Genomic DNA, 15,974 nt, shown 5'->3' on the forward strand with positions numbered 1-15,974 from the left:
GCCCAGCAGAAAAGGATTGATAAGTCCTACCTCTCTGGGAATTTTCCTTCTATTATACTCAATTTCGAGCCATTTTTCACATCTGCCTCTCAAGTAATTTTATTGCAGAAATGATAACAGCTGGCATTGTACAACATAACTATGGCAAACATAAGATGCATGATTGGTTTTGGGGACAGCAGTTGCCCAGGGGAAGTAACTAGAAAACAATGTCTTGGTTCATTGCTAGCTTCTCTCATCTATTTGTGACATACCCTGATTATAGGCACCATGAATTAAACATATATTAACTACATATATTAATGTGACACATATATTAAAACCCAGCAGCTTAGAAGTCTGTGTTCCTTGCTGCTTATGCTTATCCATCCATACCCCTTTGTGTTGTTCACTGTAAATTTTTGACCCTTGAATATCACGGTTAATTTATTTGCTTTGATCACTGCCTAAATCAATTATAATGACATGCTAAATTTTATCCCCAGCACAAAAATGCTGGCAATGATTACTTTAAATACAAATTAAGTCTGCTTTAATATTCTAATCTGGCATGCCGCTGTTCAATAAGGTGCCATCACATGAGGGACATTTTCTTTTTTTTTCCAAATGCTGTAATAATAGCATTTGCTGAAGCATCCTATTTTCCCCCTTGCTGAGTTCCTGTAGCTCTGTCCAGATAAATATAAACTTGTGCTGACTTTACCTCAGAGCCCTCAGACCCAGTAATGTCCTTAGGCTGGGCTGTAGGAGGGAATGATAGCAGGTCATTTTCAGACAGAACAGTTTGTCCCCACTAACAGTTTTGAACAAAAATCAGGTGCTACCGTATTTGTAATATTCTGGATTTTTTTTTCCATTTGAAACATTTTCAAAAATAATTGCGTTTTAGCTCCTTTTTTATTTTAAGATTGGGGGGGTTTTGCCAATTCTCAAAGCCTACAGAGCATAAGTGGTTCTTCCTGCTGAGAGAGAAAACAGGCAGAGTTTTCAGCCTTCATCATGCTGAATGTTGAGGAGGAGGACAGAGGCCATCACTTAGTTATGTCACATATCATATTTCACAGATATGGCTGTTTTCAAAGGTGGCCTAATAAATGCAGCACAACATATGGGCATTGTCATCACTGAGATAAAAGAATATTGTCCTGAATTGAAAATGGAGCAGCAGCAGGGAGCACACTGGTGTTACCTCAACCCTCCCAGGCTCCTCTGACTGTCTCTTCTCTTTTTTTTTTCTTTCTTTTCCTAAACTGGAGTTGTGAAAACTTCCTTTCTTATGGAAAGATATGGCTGAATTTGGAAAGTGCTGTTCATCAGAGTTGTTAAATATTTTGGATGACATGAGCATATCTGGGCATCCCCTCACCTCCATGGCTGGGAAGAGTCCTTGTGGCAGGAGAAGCAGTGTGATCTTTCTGTGCTGTGATACAAATTTCTTAAGGCCAGGTCAAGTAATGGCAGAGTGTAGAAACAGCAGCTACTTATTGCCCATGCCTCGACACTTCTTCAGGCAGCACCCAAGGCTGTGGACCACATGGGGTGTAAAGATGTGTTTGTTGAGGCTTTTGCAATGGCAGAGCCTTGAGGAAAGCTTGGAGAGCAGCACCTTGGCAGTGTTTGGCAGTTCCTGGCCATGGCAAGCAGCCGTCAGTGTGCAATTTGACCTTGCTGCACCACACATGGCCCATCTGTCCTGCTGCCAGCAGAGCTGGTCCTTGGCTGTCACTCACACTCATGGATGGTGCCCCTTGCACAAAATTTCCTCTGCTCCTCCAAAGAGTTTGTGCGCAAAGGAATTTCAGGATTCTTTTGTCTATCACTAGTAGTTGACTTATTTGTAACCCGTGGCCTTATAATGGCCAACCTGATGCCTCTCCAAGACCTTTTCTTGGAATGGTCCTCCTACTCTTTCTTTCTATGTAGGTGTAAGTATCCACACTGTGGAGGTATCCCAAAATGCCTCTTCAGCACAAGTTGGCATGTACCCAACAGAAAAACTATCTTGATGCTGTCAGCAAGAACTTGCTCTCCAGTCAGTATTTCCAGAATAAAAAGATAACCTTCCTGGATCCTTAGCAGGGGATTTTCTTTCCAAACTCTGCTCCCTGCTTTGTACCTTCCTGCATGCCATGCTCCCCTGCCAGGATGAACCTCAGCTGAGTATAACCCTTATCCATGCAAGAGCAAATGTTTCCTCTGTACCCTCCCACCCCAAGTCAGACTGATGTTACACGAGTAATGCTCTTTTAGCCTTTTAATGGATTAGTTTTCCTTCAGGAGGAGTCGCTAGAGAAGTATGTCCTCTGCACTCACACAGTGCAGTCAGGATATGAATTTCAGCTCTTCAACTGATCTGGACTTTTCCTTGGGAAATAAATGATGCCCTGGAGCAAAATAAATGAACTCTTGCTACTGGAGTTTCATAGAAGGTGACTGGATAATTGATTGTTAGTCCAATAAAAAGTAACTGATGAGGAGTTTGTGGACTCATACATCATTTCTTTGCTGTGACTGATATTAAAATAGAAAAAATGGTAGGAAATGGGGAGAAAAGTTGGTAGGATACTGTGAGGCTGATCTGGTTGTTTTTCATTTTGTTCTTGCTCTCCTAGGTGGGACTGAGTGTTGCAATAAGAAAAGCAAAAAGAATTATGAAGACTTCCAAGGACCTGGTAAGAAATCGATGGTGTTAGGGTGTTTTACTGGCATTTTATCAGGAGTGAGTCCTTGTTTGTTTTGTCTTGACCGTGAATCCTCCTGATTAGCATTGAATTGGATGCTGACTCACTCCTACTTGATACAAGATCTGCTCTATCAGGTGACACTGGAAGAAAGAGAGGGAGAAATAAAGAAAAAATATGAAAGTGTGGGGGGAGCATATAAAATAACGAAAAATGCACCTACCTGGTAGCTGTATGTAAGTGGGTGCACCATGAACTGACTCACTGCCTCACAGCAGAGCAACTGTGCTTTGGGGCTGTCTGAAACTCAAGCAATGGCCTGAATGCAAATCCTGTGTATTTTTCCTGTATTTATGAGACAGAGGAGGCCTTTGCCTCTAAAATTTGAAAAAATGGAATTTGAAATCTTTCTGCCTCCAACAGTTCTCAGATTTGTAGAGGATCTCTGAAGGGTTGCAGAGAAGAGTAGCAGCTTTTATTCTGCTAGGTTCACTTAGGTGAGTCAGTTCAGCCCTCGAGTTTGCTTCCAGTTAAGTCACTTAATGCAGAGGAAATACTTTAACTGTTTGTGAAGAAATTATTTATATTGCTTATTCCTGAATCCTTACTGTGATGCTAGTCACAAAAGTGAAAATTGAGGTGCCTGATTAGCCTTTGGGCAATTGCCAAATTACCAAGACAGGGAAATAAAGCGCTGGAGGGGCGCTTGTCTGAGAGGGCCTCAGCTCCCACAGAACAGCAACCAGCAGGATCTCTTACTCATTTCCTTTCCTATTCAGTGCTGTCCTACTGATGGCCTGCAATTTCCACTCAAATTGCACGAAATCTTTATTCTTCTTTCCGTGGAGCAAGTCCCCACGTCACAGCTAACACCTGTCATGAGATGCTGTGAGCCAAGCAGGTCCTCTCTGTGAGCTGGAGATCAGGCACAGGGCTGGAGAGGGACTGGCATGGGGGTGCTGCCCTGTGGGATAAAATTCCTTTGCTTCCTTGCATGTGCTATACCCTTGGCATATTGGGCTGAGTCCCTCACATGGGCAGCCACATCCCACTTTCTTGGGATGGGCATACCACATCCTTTCAGGCTGTCCTGGGTAGGGTGGCATGGTTGGCGTCAGTCTTTAGGTGCAATAGGCTCTCCTATTTTGCCTTTACTCTCACATACCCTCAAAACTGCTCAATGCCCTGATACCTCTCTCAATCTCCATTGGCCTTCACCCGCTTGCTGCTCCTATTTACCTTTTTACCAGCAGGAAGGACAAACAGACTCGAAGCAGAAAGGTCACAGTTGGGTTTCAATGTATTTCCAAACCTCTTGCACAATGCAAGGTCAACTCAAATTGAAACACGTATCATATGCTTGCTCAGGCCTCTCCTGCGGTTATTCCAAGAGTGTTTCCTGTAATGACCCTGGCTGAAACTTATTTTCAACCTGGAAAATAGAAAATAACATTTCTAGAGGCATTGCTTCAGCTTGCAATTTCCCATTCACCCAGACTGAAGTTATTTACAGATCCAGAAAAACAATGCAGTAAGAAACACAAAAGAGAATCTCTAGGAGGGAACACAGTGTGAATCATGCTTGCATAAGCCATGTATCCCAGAGCAGCAGCGTGTGATGAAAGAGTAAGGAAATCATCTGCACAGTCTCAAGGTTCCCAAATCATGATCCTACCTGCACAGGCAGATACACCTTAGTGAGAGCTGAAGTGCTCTCACTGCCTGGGGAGAAAATTACCTGGCTGAGTGTGTGGATGAGGAACCAGAAACACCCCAGCTGTGGTAGGACATCCCTGCATAAACATCAGTGAAAAAGGAAAAACATTCATTTGGGCTCTTTCATGCTCTGGCTCATGCTATACAAAAAAGTCAAATTGGATCTGTTAAATCTTTCCATATCTGCTCTTTTGGTTGCTTTTGCTGCATTGTATAATTGGGGAAAGCCTTCTGAAGAAGTTCTTGCAAGTGAACTGTCCCCATCTTGGCATGGCAGCTGTGTGTGACTGCACAAAAAAAAGAGATGTGATGATGGCTGTTGTAATGAGAATGGGAGATCCATCTGGATCCCAGGATTTCACATTATCTGGAATTTCTTAGGATCATTATGAGTTTGGGGAAAAGAAAAGGTATTCAGCAGATATAGAGATGCAGCTACAACCAAAAAAAATTCTAATAAATATCTCTGTTCATTGAAAGGAGTGAGCCATCTGTAAGGCATTGGCTTAAACCAAACACCAACAAGCATTAGGGGCTCATTGCTATTCTTTTTAGTAAAACCAATTAAAATAATTACGGAAATGTCATTAGGGAATGTTAACAGGCAATGAATAGGATATTAGTATAATCAATCATTGTGAGCACCTCTAGCATTAACTTTTCCTGTGGGTGAAGAAGATACTAAGGGCATCTTTGAGCAATAGCAATGAAAAAATGGTGATTAGAATTCTGTCATTTAATGAGAGCAGGCAACATTTGTACAATCCTGTGATGACTACAAGGTCCCTGCAAGTCACAGCCTGGCAGTGGGACAAGTGGGAAGCCATGGAGGGAGCCCAAAGCGAGCTGACAGGCAGAGAAGGACATAAGCTGATCTCCTGCCTGCTCACTCATGTTACACAGGGGCAAGTAGCCCATCTTCCATCAACAACCCATGCTGCAATTGTAGTCTGTCTCTGTTGGGAAGGACCCAATAGTGCCTGTTCACATGAAGATTCCCTCCTTTTTTATACCTGTATTCCTTGCCTTTTGAGAGTAGCCCAAGACAGCCTCAAAGGTCAGATAAGCTCTGCTGAATCGGTCCGTGTCTCACAAAATTGGATTAGACCCTGGCTGTTTGCAGACTTAGGATTTATTATCTGTCTGTATTATACAAGCAAAAAACAAGAGACACAGAGAAACAAACATCCATGCAAATCTACTTTCTGTCTACCTTCTGGGGCCTTTTTGCACTTTCTAAAGTTTTTTACCTTTTTATATTCCTACAATACACAAGAATTCATTATATAAGATGGAAACTTTTTCTATCTTTACAATGTATATATCTAGGACTTTTCACATCTCAAACTATCAATAAGTTCTTGTTCTTTCTTGTTCCTTATGATAAATATAAATGTATTCACTTAGTTCTTCCTAGCTTCCCATGAAAAGGCTTTAAAATTTCCCAGCCTTTCTCAGCTTTATGCCTACTTTCTAGGGCCTTTTTGCACTTTCTAAAATCTTTTACCTTTTTATATTCCTACAATGAGCCACTCTCCTGCACAATGCCAAGCAGAGCTACAGCATTACCTCCAGATCTCACTGTCCCACCTGGTGTGGGAATACAAAGGCTGTGGAGCCAGAGGCTGCTGGGCTTTGGAATGCTGCTGCAGCTGGTCCTCAGCAATAGCATTGTCAGATCATCATCATGCATCCATTCCCACCAAAGTTGGGCAGTCTTTGTGACTGCAGAATAACCTTCCTTTGAAATCAATGGAGAGCCAGTCAGCAAGAATTTTCAAAATACTAGCTGAGAAAAAAGGAACAATTTTATTCTGTTTACAGCAAAGGGTAAACTTTTAGCACAGCCTGTGAGCAGAATAAAAGGAGGTTTTACTTATGTACTTATTTTTTGCAAGCCCTGTAGTTTGTCTTTCTAGTGCGGTTTTGGCTCCAGGTGCCTTAACTTCAAAGGCTTTGCATACTGTGACTTAGGCTGAAGTGAAAAGCTGACAGCTCAGATGAAGACCCTGCAAATCTTAGCCTGATGCAAGGCTTAAAGAATCTCTGGTGCTTCTGTTGGCAGGATTAGTCCTACATGAAGAGGGGGAGGAAGTGTTTCCTTTCCTCTTTCCAGGAACCATTCATAGGTTTGTAAATCTCTTTGAAAAAGCTGGCATCCTGTCTGTGCATCTCTCATGCTCTCTGCCCACCTGACCATACACACAGAGCAAAAAGGCCTGTGTCCCAGCCATGCTGCAGGACACAGCCCTAAGGCAGCCAATAGCTTGGATACAGAGGTGCAGAGGGATGGGGAAGTGCAGAGGGCAACTGGAGGGACAGCAGTGGAACCAGGCTGGCCTTTCAGCCTCAGAAAAGACCCCACTTCCTTGGCTGCTTTTGGCTTTTTCTCCCCACTTCTTTTGTGGTTGTGTTCTGGTTTCTCCTTTCACTCCCCCAGTACCTCCTCCCCCTCCAAGCTAGTGTGACTAAAGCTTTGTCATTTGAGTGTTTTGGACAGAGCTGAAGAAAGTTAATTGGTAGCTTTTTTCAGGTTTCTTGTCTCCTTGGCCTTCCTTTTTCTTTTCTCCTTGATTTCACTTTTGCCTTCTTCAGAAAGTGCACTGTTACAGCTCCTGCTCCACTGCAGGTCTCTCCTCCTCCTCCTCCTTTTCAGTGGTACCTAAGAAAGGTACTGCTCTTTTTCATCTTCATCTTGCTGCATGGTCACTTCAGCCACCAGCACAAATGTTGGCTGCAATCTTTGTACTACGGGCTCTGTCCCCTCTCCACTAGCCCAGTTCTCCTCTCCACCCTGAGATCCTAGCTTTGGCATATTTCTGTGCTTGACCTCCTTCTCTGGGCAGCATGAGACCCTTATTTCCATTGCCCCTTGCTACCTGTCCAAGCAAACACCTTCTCTGGAGCTACAAGGCAATGCCTTAAACTCCTTGACCTCACTGCCTTGCTGTACTACCTCAAAGTTTTCCTTTGTCACTCAGAGCTGTATACACTGGGGTTATAGACCCACATGGTGTGTAATAACCTTCCACTGGCCTCTGCTGAGCTGTATCCAAGCTGTACCTTCTGTTTCACAAGGGGCTGTAATACCAATAGGTTGAGGACTACCTTACTCTTTTTTTTCAGTGTATATAAAGTACGTAACACATGGCAGTTGGTCCAAGGACAGAGCTTTCAAGTACTGTGTCTGCATAAACAATTAGTCTTCTTTGCATAATGTTATGAGTATGCCCATCTGCTCATCTGCTCCATATTTACATGGTAAATTTAGCCTCAGTGAATACCAAGAACTGGGCTGTGCACAACTAGCCCTCTGCATTTAGAGACCACTTGAGCACCCTCAGTGTTTTGAGACCAAATGAACTCACAGTGAAGCCACATGAGCAGCATGTCTGTGGGATTAAATGCCCATGCAACACAATTCATTAGGAAGGTCTCTTTCAGCTTCTGAAACTTCCTGGCTACATGGAGCATCAACTGGATTTGCCCAAGGATATGAGCTACTAATATTGAAGGAGTTTTTCTGGCAGCAGCTGTCTTTTATATCTTACAGGTTTGGCCAAGATAAAATCTAGATTTTCAGGTAAAAATCTCATTTTAAAAAAAAATCAAGAGTATTCTATGCACAGTCTGGAGTCTCTCATTTCTCCTCTTCTTAGAGTTGTCCCTGGCCTTTGACATGTAGAAACCAGTCTCGTGGCTCCAAATGTGTGGCTTTCACTAGTTTTGCACTGTATCAGGTGCCACCATGTTTACCAAATGTGAGAACACTAATTTTTACAAAGAATGAAAAAAAAAATTGATTACATGAGAGAAGACAGAGAGAAGAGAAGACCGGAATTTTTCTTTCTTTTTTGAGTTTTACAAGTCTTTGAAAGCAAGAATAGTTGGTTGGTAAAATGCTCAGCCTTAATCCTTGACTGCTGTGTCAGATCTAAATCCTCTGGCATGTAGCATCCTTATTGACATCACTGGAGTTTTTGGATGTTCCTAGGCAGAAAATACACCCTGTAATTTACTAACACTGAATATGCCAAGCTACACCACCACTGTGAACTAATGCATCCATCTACTTTTATTTTTCTTCCTCTCCAGAAAAGCTTCCTGGGGTTCTCAAGTGTATGCACATTTCCTCTTCTGGCTAACCTGTGTGAGAAGATTAAATAGTATGTATACATTTTCAGTCTTTAACCAGAAGCAGAACATGGTAAATTTGCTTCTTTCAAAAGTCATCCTTAGCTAACAGAGCTTCCCGTATTTACCTGTGTTGGTTTTCTTTATAAAACCACTGTCTAGGTAGTACAGAAAGAGCCTGCACAGGGTTCAGGTAAGTAATATTCTTCACAGGAATCGTTGTGGTTGTTTTATTGCTTAAAGCATTTGCTCAATTTTAGCACATCCCAGAGCTCAAGTAAGTGACACACTCACAGATAAGGCATCTCCAAGAGGAAGCCACTTTTCTCCTGAGATTTTCTGAGCCCAAGAAACTTCTTCACTTAATTTGTTCACCCAGTTGTGATGCCCATGTCTTAGTGCAGGAAGGCCACCAGCACCTGCATAACTCTGTGAGGAACCCAAACTGAATGCCAGTTGTGAAGCATAGAACAATCCCAAGGTGTTTAAGATGGCATCCAGGAAAAACAACTCATGACAGTGCTGACTTTGAGTCAGTTTCTAAGAAAGGCCAAGGACATGAGCTGGGCAATTACTCATAAAACATATTTGTGAATGTACTCCAATGACTTGGAAGAATACTCATGAAGGTCTAAGAATAAATCAGCTGTATATTTGACTGATTCAACTGCCAAGACTAACTTGCTCACCTGTTTCTGCTCATTTAATTGATACTGCAAATATCAGGAGTTTATTGGGAGTTGGTTGATTGACATTAAAAATCTTGCAAGTGTCTTTTGAAATGTTGGTCAGACTACATAAGCTGAGTTTGAGCCCTGTGAGTTCAGACAGTGGAAGGGAATGAAATTGTACATCATATATTGGATTGCATGTGTTCAACTCAGATTTTCTGATCTCTCCCTCATATACTCTCTCTCACTGCTTTAAGTTTTCTAGTTTCCTCTTCCTGTAGCTAAAAAAAAAAAGGAAAAGAAAAAAAAAACCAAAACCAACCAACAAAAAAACCCAACCAACCAAAAAAAAAAAAAAAACAAACAACAACAACAAAAAAACCCAACAAAAAACAAACCAAACCCAAACATTTACCACAGATTTGTTGTCCTAGTTTGTCTTAGAGACTGCAGGTTCAACATTGAAGCCATACAGGAGTCCATCAGCCTGACCTCCAGAGCTCAGTCAGTGGATATTGAAATACAGAATTTGCTCTTTTGAGCAGGATCACTTTGCTGAAGTACAAGCACAGAGGCACAACTGAATATAGAGCAGTGAATATCATGCCAGCTATTATCTGTTCTGTACACTTCACTGTGTTTTTTACTTTCTTAATATATTTCCTTCCATATGTTAACACTATGGGTTTTGTTTTTGTTTTTTACAGTATTCTAAGAAATAAAGTGCCTTTTGAAGATTTTGATGGAGATAAATTTAGTACCTTCCCGGTAAGCAAAGCCTTTCCTTTTGTACAGTAATCCCTTGATAATGAGGATGTCTCTGGGATTCCTCCTACTTTCTTCAAAGCCTTATCCATTCATGTGAAAATAGGAATAGGAATAAAATGAATGGAAGGTTTTTTTGTCATAAAATGTTGGGTTTTTTTCCTGGATGCAAAAGCAATCACTCATGTGTGCCACCTGGGGAAATGCACACATAAAGCTGTGCTCCCTGCAGAAGCAAATTGCTCTGCTGCTGAGTGGTTGTTTACTGAATTAATAAGAGGTGAAGTCATATTAAACAAAAAAATAAATTGCCAAATTTTCTTATTTCTGCACCAAAGCATGCTAGGTGTCACTAATCAAAACTTGGCAAAGGAGCTGTGGAATTCAACCTGTTTACTGGATTTTATTCCTACACCTTGAGTTAGATTTTCATTTTAGATATTTTAAATTAAAAGTGTAAGAGTAATAATGGCTGTCCTATCTGCGTGTTTCTCCTGGCTTTTAGACGTTGAGGGGCTATCACTGGCGAGGCAGAGACTGCAACGATAAAAACACAACCGTGTATCCTGGCAGGCGGTAAGGACTTTAATTATTTTAAAGGCTTCTTATTAACTGTGGCTTTAAGAAGAATGAGCTCCAGATTTTGCTTTGACCATACTCTTAGACAGCACATCACTGTTGCTTGACTTTGCTGTGAGGGAGACTAGAAGGGATGATCAAGACCAGGATGGGACTCCTTTGCAGGGGTGGTGCACACATTTCTTTCCTTTCTCTAAAGCATCTGCAGCTAAAATTGGTCAGACAGGCCAGAGGTGGGGAGGGAAACCATGCCACTGACTAAAAGCTTCGTTCAGCAACTTCCAGTATTGACTTTAAATTAATGTTGCATTTTGCGCTTGCATTTTGCTAGGAAAAATTGCCTCTCCTAGATCCAAAAAGGGGAAAACCCCAACCTTCCATGCAGAAAGGAATTTCTAATTTCTTTTCAGTCTTGGTGAAAAATGGCACTGGGGAATCTGATCTCCCAAATTTTTTTTGTGACGTTTCTTATCCTTTTGTGTCTCCATTTTAGTCCTGATAACTGGGATGCAAAAGGTGACTCTAACTGCAATGGCATATGGGTAAGTAAATGAAGTTGCATCTTCCTGACTGCTGCTTCTCTTTTGTCCTCTTTAGTCTTTGATTTGGTTTACAGATATTTCCTTTTTATTTATTCTGGTTTTATTAGCTGATATTTTGTTTATTGATGCCTATGATTGTTTAAAGTATAGCTTATATGATTAATTAAAATGCACATATACTTATTAAAATAATGGAATGGAATACATCATTATTATGATGCAGTGCCTCCTGCAGGCAAACATTCAAGAATAACTAAATTCTCAGCCTCTGTTTTGCAATGCCATTCTTCAGGTGCTAGATAGATACTGTTATCTACCCTTTCCCTTCTCCAACAGGGTGTGGATCCGAAAGATGGAATTCCCTATGAAGAGAAGTTCTGCAAAGGTAAATCATTAGAGTACCATGTATCTTATGTATTAATTTTATAAATATTTCAATATTTGCACATTCACAAGGCAAGGGAAAGACAACAGGCTTTTTAACATCATGAGAAAAGCAAAATTACTGAGTTTTTTTAATCTTGAGGATGGGTAAAGATGAAACTTGGAAAACATAGGCTGCTGGTAATTTCCTGGACAGCAGCAAACTGAGGTGTCAGCTCTGTATCTTCTCTGGTGCTTGGAGACTAACCCAGAATAATGGCTTTGAGATTTAGGGAAGCAGCTTAACATTTACATTTGTCCAGTTTTACCTCTTGCCATAAATGCATGCATTTTTTTCCAGATAAGGCCTTAAAGGGGTGAAGTAGTGGCATCAGCTGATCTCCCTGACCATGGTGTGGGTGGGTGCCTGTGTGTCCACACTGCACATATAAAACCCTCATAAATCAGCAGTGACTGTGGTTGCCACTCACCTCACCTCACACTGAAATCAGTATCCTGGGGATGAACCATTGCCTGGCAAGACTCCTCAACATTTTTAGATGAAAGGCTAATCTACAAATGTTAAGTGACATTAATTATAAACCAGACAGATTGTTCTAGCAGAAATACTCATATGAGTAGCACATCCGCCACCCAGTTCTGTTATAAGGAGCTTTGAGCAATTTTCTGAGTAATCCGATTTCCCTAAATGTTTAAGTACTTTTTAATGCATAATCTATGGATAGTAAAAATAAACACTGTCTGCACAGCAGAACCTCTGCTGAAATAACACACAATTTGAATACAACCAGGATTCTTTTCCGATTAGCAAGACCTCCCCCTGTTTTTCATGCCCAGTTCCCAGTTGTTTCTCTAGGGTGTTGGCAAATGCCTTTTAGACAGTTTCTGCTGCAGATGGAGTGAAAATCCTATTGCAGTGTCTGAACATTTAAGCCACGTGCAGGGTGGTATAGTCAGTCACCCCTGTGACTCCATCAGCTGCTACTGCTGTTCCTCTTTATGCACTCTCCCAGCTGGGTTTCAGTGTGCTCTTCTGCCCATGTGACTAACAAAATGCATCCATCAGGTGCAGACTCCAGAGGGGTCGTGCTCCTGGGAGACTCGGCCGGCGCTCACTTCCATATCCCTCCCGAGTGGATGACCGTCACACAGATGTCAGCGGTGAGGAATCACGTTCAGCTTGCCAAAACCACCATTGCTTGCCATTTGCTTTCTCTGCCGTGCTGCAGGTTGCCAAGGGGAAACAAGTGCAAAATGCTTCACTGCACTGGAATTTGTAGTTATGGTCTCACGTGTATCAGTCCCCTCCTGCATCTGCTCCTATGAAGATAAAAAAGCACAGCCCCGTGCTACTGCTGCTCCTCCAGCATCTGTGCAGCTGGGTCAGGGAAGAGTTTGGCTGCAGTGTCCCAGTGCTGTGCCAGAGGCACAGACCAGGACATCTGGCTTCCCACGCACGTGCCTGTGGCTCAAGGAGACCCATGCTGCCTGTGGGATCAGATCTGCCATTAGCAGCCTGGTTGGGATGGCTCCTTGCTGTGACAGTGTTTGCAGAAGTGACCCTGCTGACAGTTGGGGAATTTCTGCTTTAGGAATCTGGCTTTGAAATGACGTGCCCTGGATTGTTTTCCCTCATTCTGTGGCATCTGCGAAACAGGTCTCATAACTCCAGTGTTCTGTGTTTGAGGATAGTTGAACAAATGCATTTGCAGGTGTTTGAGGGTCCTCCAAGTCTTTATAATAGATTTTTCCTTAAGGCAAGAGTTCCTGTCACCAAAAAATATCACTGCCACACTGATGTCTATCCTTGGGTGGTATCCCAGCATTTCCTATTTTCAAAAACTAACAAAATGCCCCTGACTGTGAACTATACTGAGCTTGTTGCAGCTCACTGGCATGTAATGAAATAATTGAGAGGAAAAGATAATTTCTGAAAACTGCAATTATGGGGTGGAGATAAATGTGCAGGTATGTTCCCGACCTTCTCTGTTGTTTCTTATCCTGAGGTGATGTCTGTCCCTAGCCAGGGAGGACTGTACCTTGTCCTTCTCTGCACAAGGGTCTGTTGCACAGGGGTGGGCAGACAGATCATCACTGGCCACCCTTCCTGATGAAAACCTTCTACACATCCACTGATGTCTGTAGAATAAGGTCACAGACATTTTCTGGAGAACAATTATTTTTCCAGACTGTTAGTAGTTGCAGTGCTATGGAAGGTCTGAGAGTTTCATGGGTTTTTTCTGCTTTTGCTCCCAGAGCTGATTTAAATGTTGCAGATTAGCCATTGTTTTTCTTTGTTAAATGCTTATGAGCAACAATTAGATGAATGACACTGATGACAGAGCTGATGAGGAACATAATAAATTAGCACTAATGATAATTGAGATTATCTCATCTAATAAAGATAACTATAATACTGATGGCAAGGATGATTCTGACAGTAAGGCTGGTAGTAAAGCCATGTAGGCAAGACCAGTTTTAGACTATGTCAGCATTTTATTACCATTGTAATGAAGATTTAGAAAGAATTTCTCTTGCTTGAAGCTTGCTGATCCACCAGCTGGATGGGTCAAGGTCTGCTAACAGCATGCCAAAGCATAAGCTCCAACATTGGGAACTGGAGTGCAGATTACCAAAGTGAGATTTGGATGCTCATTGTTACTGTCTGATGAGTGCAGAGCAGCTTGCATGGGGAGGGAATTGGTGCACTCTGTGTAAGGCCCCAAAAATATATGTGCGGTCTGGGATAGGAAACAACATGATTTTTCTAGGACTACTTCCAAGCTTTCCTACCAACCTGGCAAAAATACATCAATTAAATATTAATACAGATGTACAGAGATCTCAGTTGTATAAAAACTATTATCTGTGATTAAACTCTAGCAAAAGTAAAAGGTTATTTAATTTGGAGCTCACCATGAATGTGAAAGCTGTCACCTGAGCACAAAAGCACTAGCAATACAATTTCTGAACTAATTCATACTTTATAAACACCTCTTCCTCTTCCTTGTCCTTTGTGTCTTGCTTTCTCTGTGGAAGATGTCAACAGCAGCAATTTTACTGCCTTGGGGTTGTGAAAGTGCAAGACTTCTGTCTCTTGTGTTGTATTAAAAGCCACTGGCAAATATCCTTCATCTCCAGGCTTAGTTAACAAATTAACTGGCTTCAGTAATTTTTCAGTGCCAAGGCTTCCCTCAAGGAGAATTTTGAAGCACATCCAGAGATGGTTTTGTGACCGAGAAAGTGCAGAGAGTCTATGTCCTAATCTTACAGGAAACATCTTTAATCTGGGACCACAGCAAGGATTTGAAGATAAGTCTTGGAGAAGGGAGGAAAAGGCATCATCTTTGTTCCCTTGTGCTAACTCAAGACACTTGGCTTTGATTCTGCCAAAATTTCTTTGATAAAACATGTAAAAATATTAGTTTGTCAAATGATTTTATCCACATCAATACTAGAGTAAGTTCAAAGCTTTCATTTTCATTTCAATAGAACCTCAAACCTCTGCATGGAATTGCAAGTAGCACTTCTTTGCCCATGCCCTGTCCAGATTTTTTATCATGTGTACAGGAAAAAGTTGTGTGCCTATTAACTTAGATTTATTCTGTGTATTATTTTATTACTTTAATATTTTTCTATATTTTTACTGAATGAATATTTTATATTCATTTTATATGCTTTCTATATTTTGTATATTTCTTATTTATATTCATCCTTTTATGTATTTACATATACAAGTGTTTACATATACAGTTGTAAGGTAAAATTTACACTTGGTAAAAACGCTGTGGTCCCATCTGCTAAACAGCACCACATCAGTGGCAGCTGTTAATTCCATTTTTAAAACTAATTAGGTGAGAAAATAATTTTTTAGGAGGGATACTGAGTATTTCATTAAGAAGTTCTGCAGAAAGGTTGTTTTCCCTGATTTTGCTGAATGTAGTCTACCTTGCAAAGGAGAGACTATGATGAGTATAGAAAGAAAAGAGAATGTGAATGAGAAACTCAGGATGTTTTTTGGGTAGCTGGATATTCAGCATAGGGGTGACAAGATGGGTATTTGGGCTGAACAGCTTTGGAATTCATATGTCTATGTCATTGACTTGAAGAGCATTGTTGGGAAGATGCTATACATTGGATTTGGGATTTCCTGGTCTAATTAGGAACTTACTGCTCTCTTAGCTCTGCCCTGTAAGGGTCGTAACCCCCAGTGTAATCTGGTGCAGGGCGACTCCTTCTGTTACATGTCTCATGTTGTATGGGATGCATCAAGTTGAATCATTCCTTTTCCCACATCAAGTTCTCTGGCATGCTAAATATCAGAGGGGGCACTCTTGTTTTCCAGTGCTATTTCCAAAGCCTTTACCTAGGAGCCTGTCACATATACAGTTAGCATCCCTCTCAGAGCATGTTCTTCCCAGAAAGAGCACACAGGGACATTACTCAGTGTGGGAAACACCCATTATTCCCATGCAAAGGTGTTTCTAAGAAACATCTTTGAA

General features: G+C 41.5%; 1 protein-coding gene across 1 annotated transcript in view; it reads left to right on the top strand.

Moving 5' to 3' along the window:
- AOAH (acyloxyacyl hydrolase) overlaps nt 1-15,974 on the top strand; it is a 72,005-nt gene that overhangs the window by 24,158 nt on the left and 31,873 nt on the right. The window contains 7 exon segments of the mRNA XM_021553287.3: nt 2,613-2,672; nt 8,493-8,563; nt 9,910-9,970; nt 10,473-10,543; nt 11,040-11,088; nt 11,425-11,473; nt 12,539-12,633. Of these exon segments, the coding sequence (XP_021408962.2) occupies nt 2,613-2,672; nt 8,493-8,563; nt 9,910-9,970; nt 10,473-10,543; nt 11,040-11,088; nt 11,425-11,473; nt 12,539-12,633 (456 nt within the window).

Source organism: Lonchura striata, chromosome 1 (assembly GCF_046129695.1).
Source record: "Lonchura striata isolate bLonStr1 chromosome 1, bLonStr1.mat, whole genome shotgun sequence".
Taxonomy (NCBI): domain Eukaryota; kingdom Metazoa; phylum Chordata; class Aves; order Passeriformes; family Estrildidae; genus Lonchura; species Lonchura striata.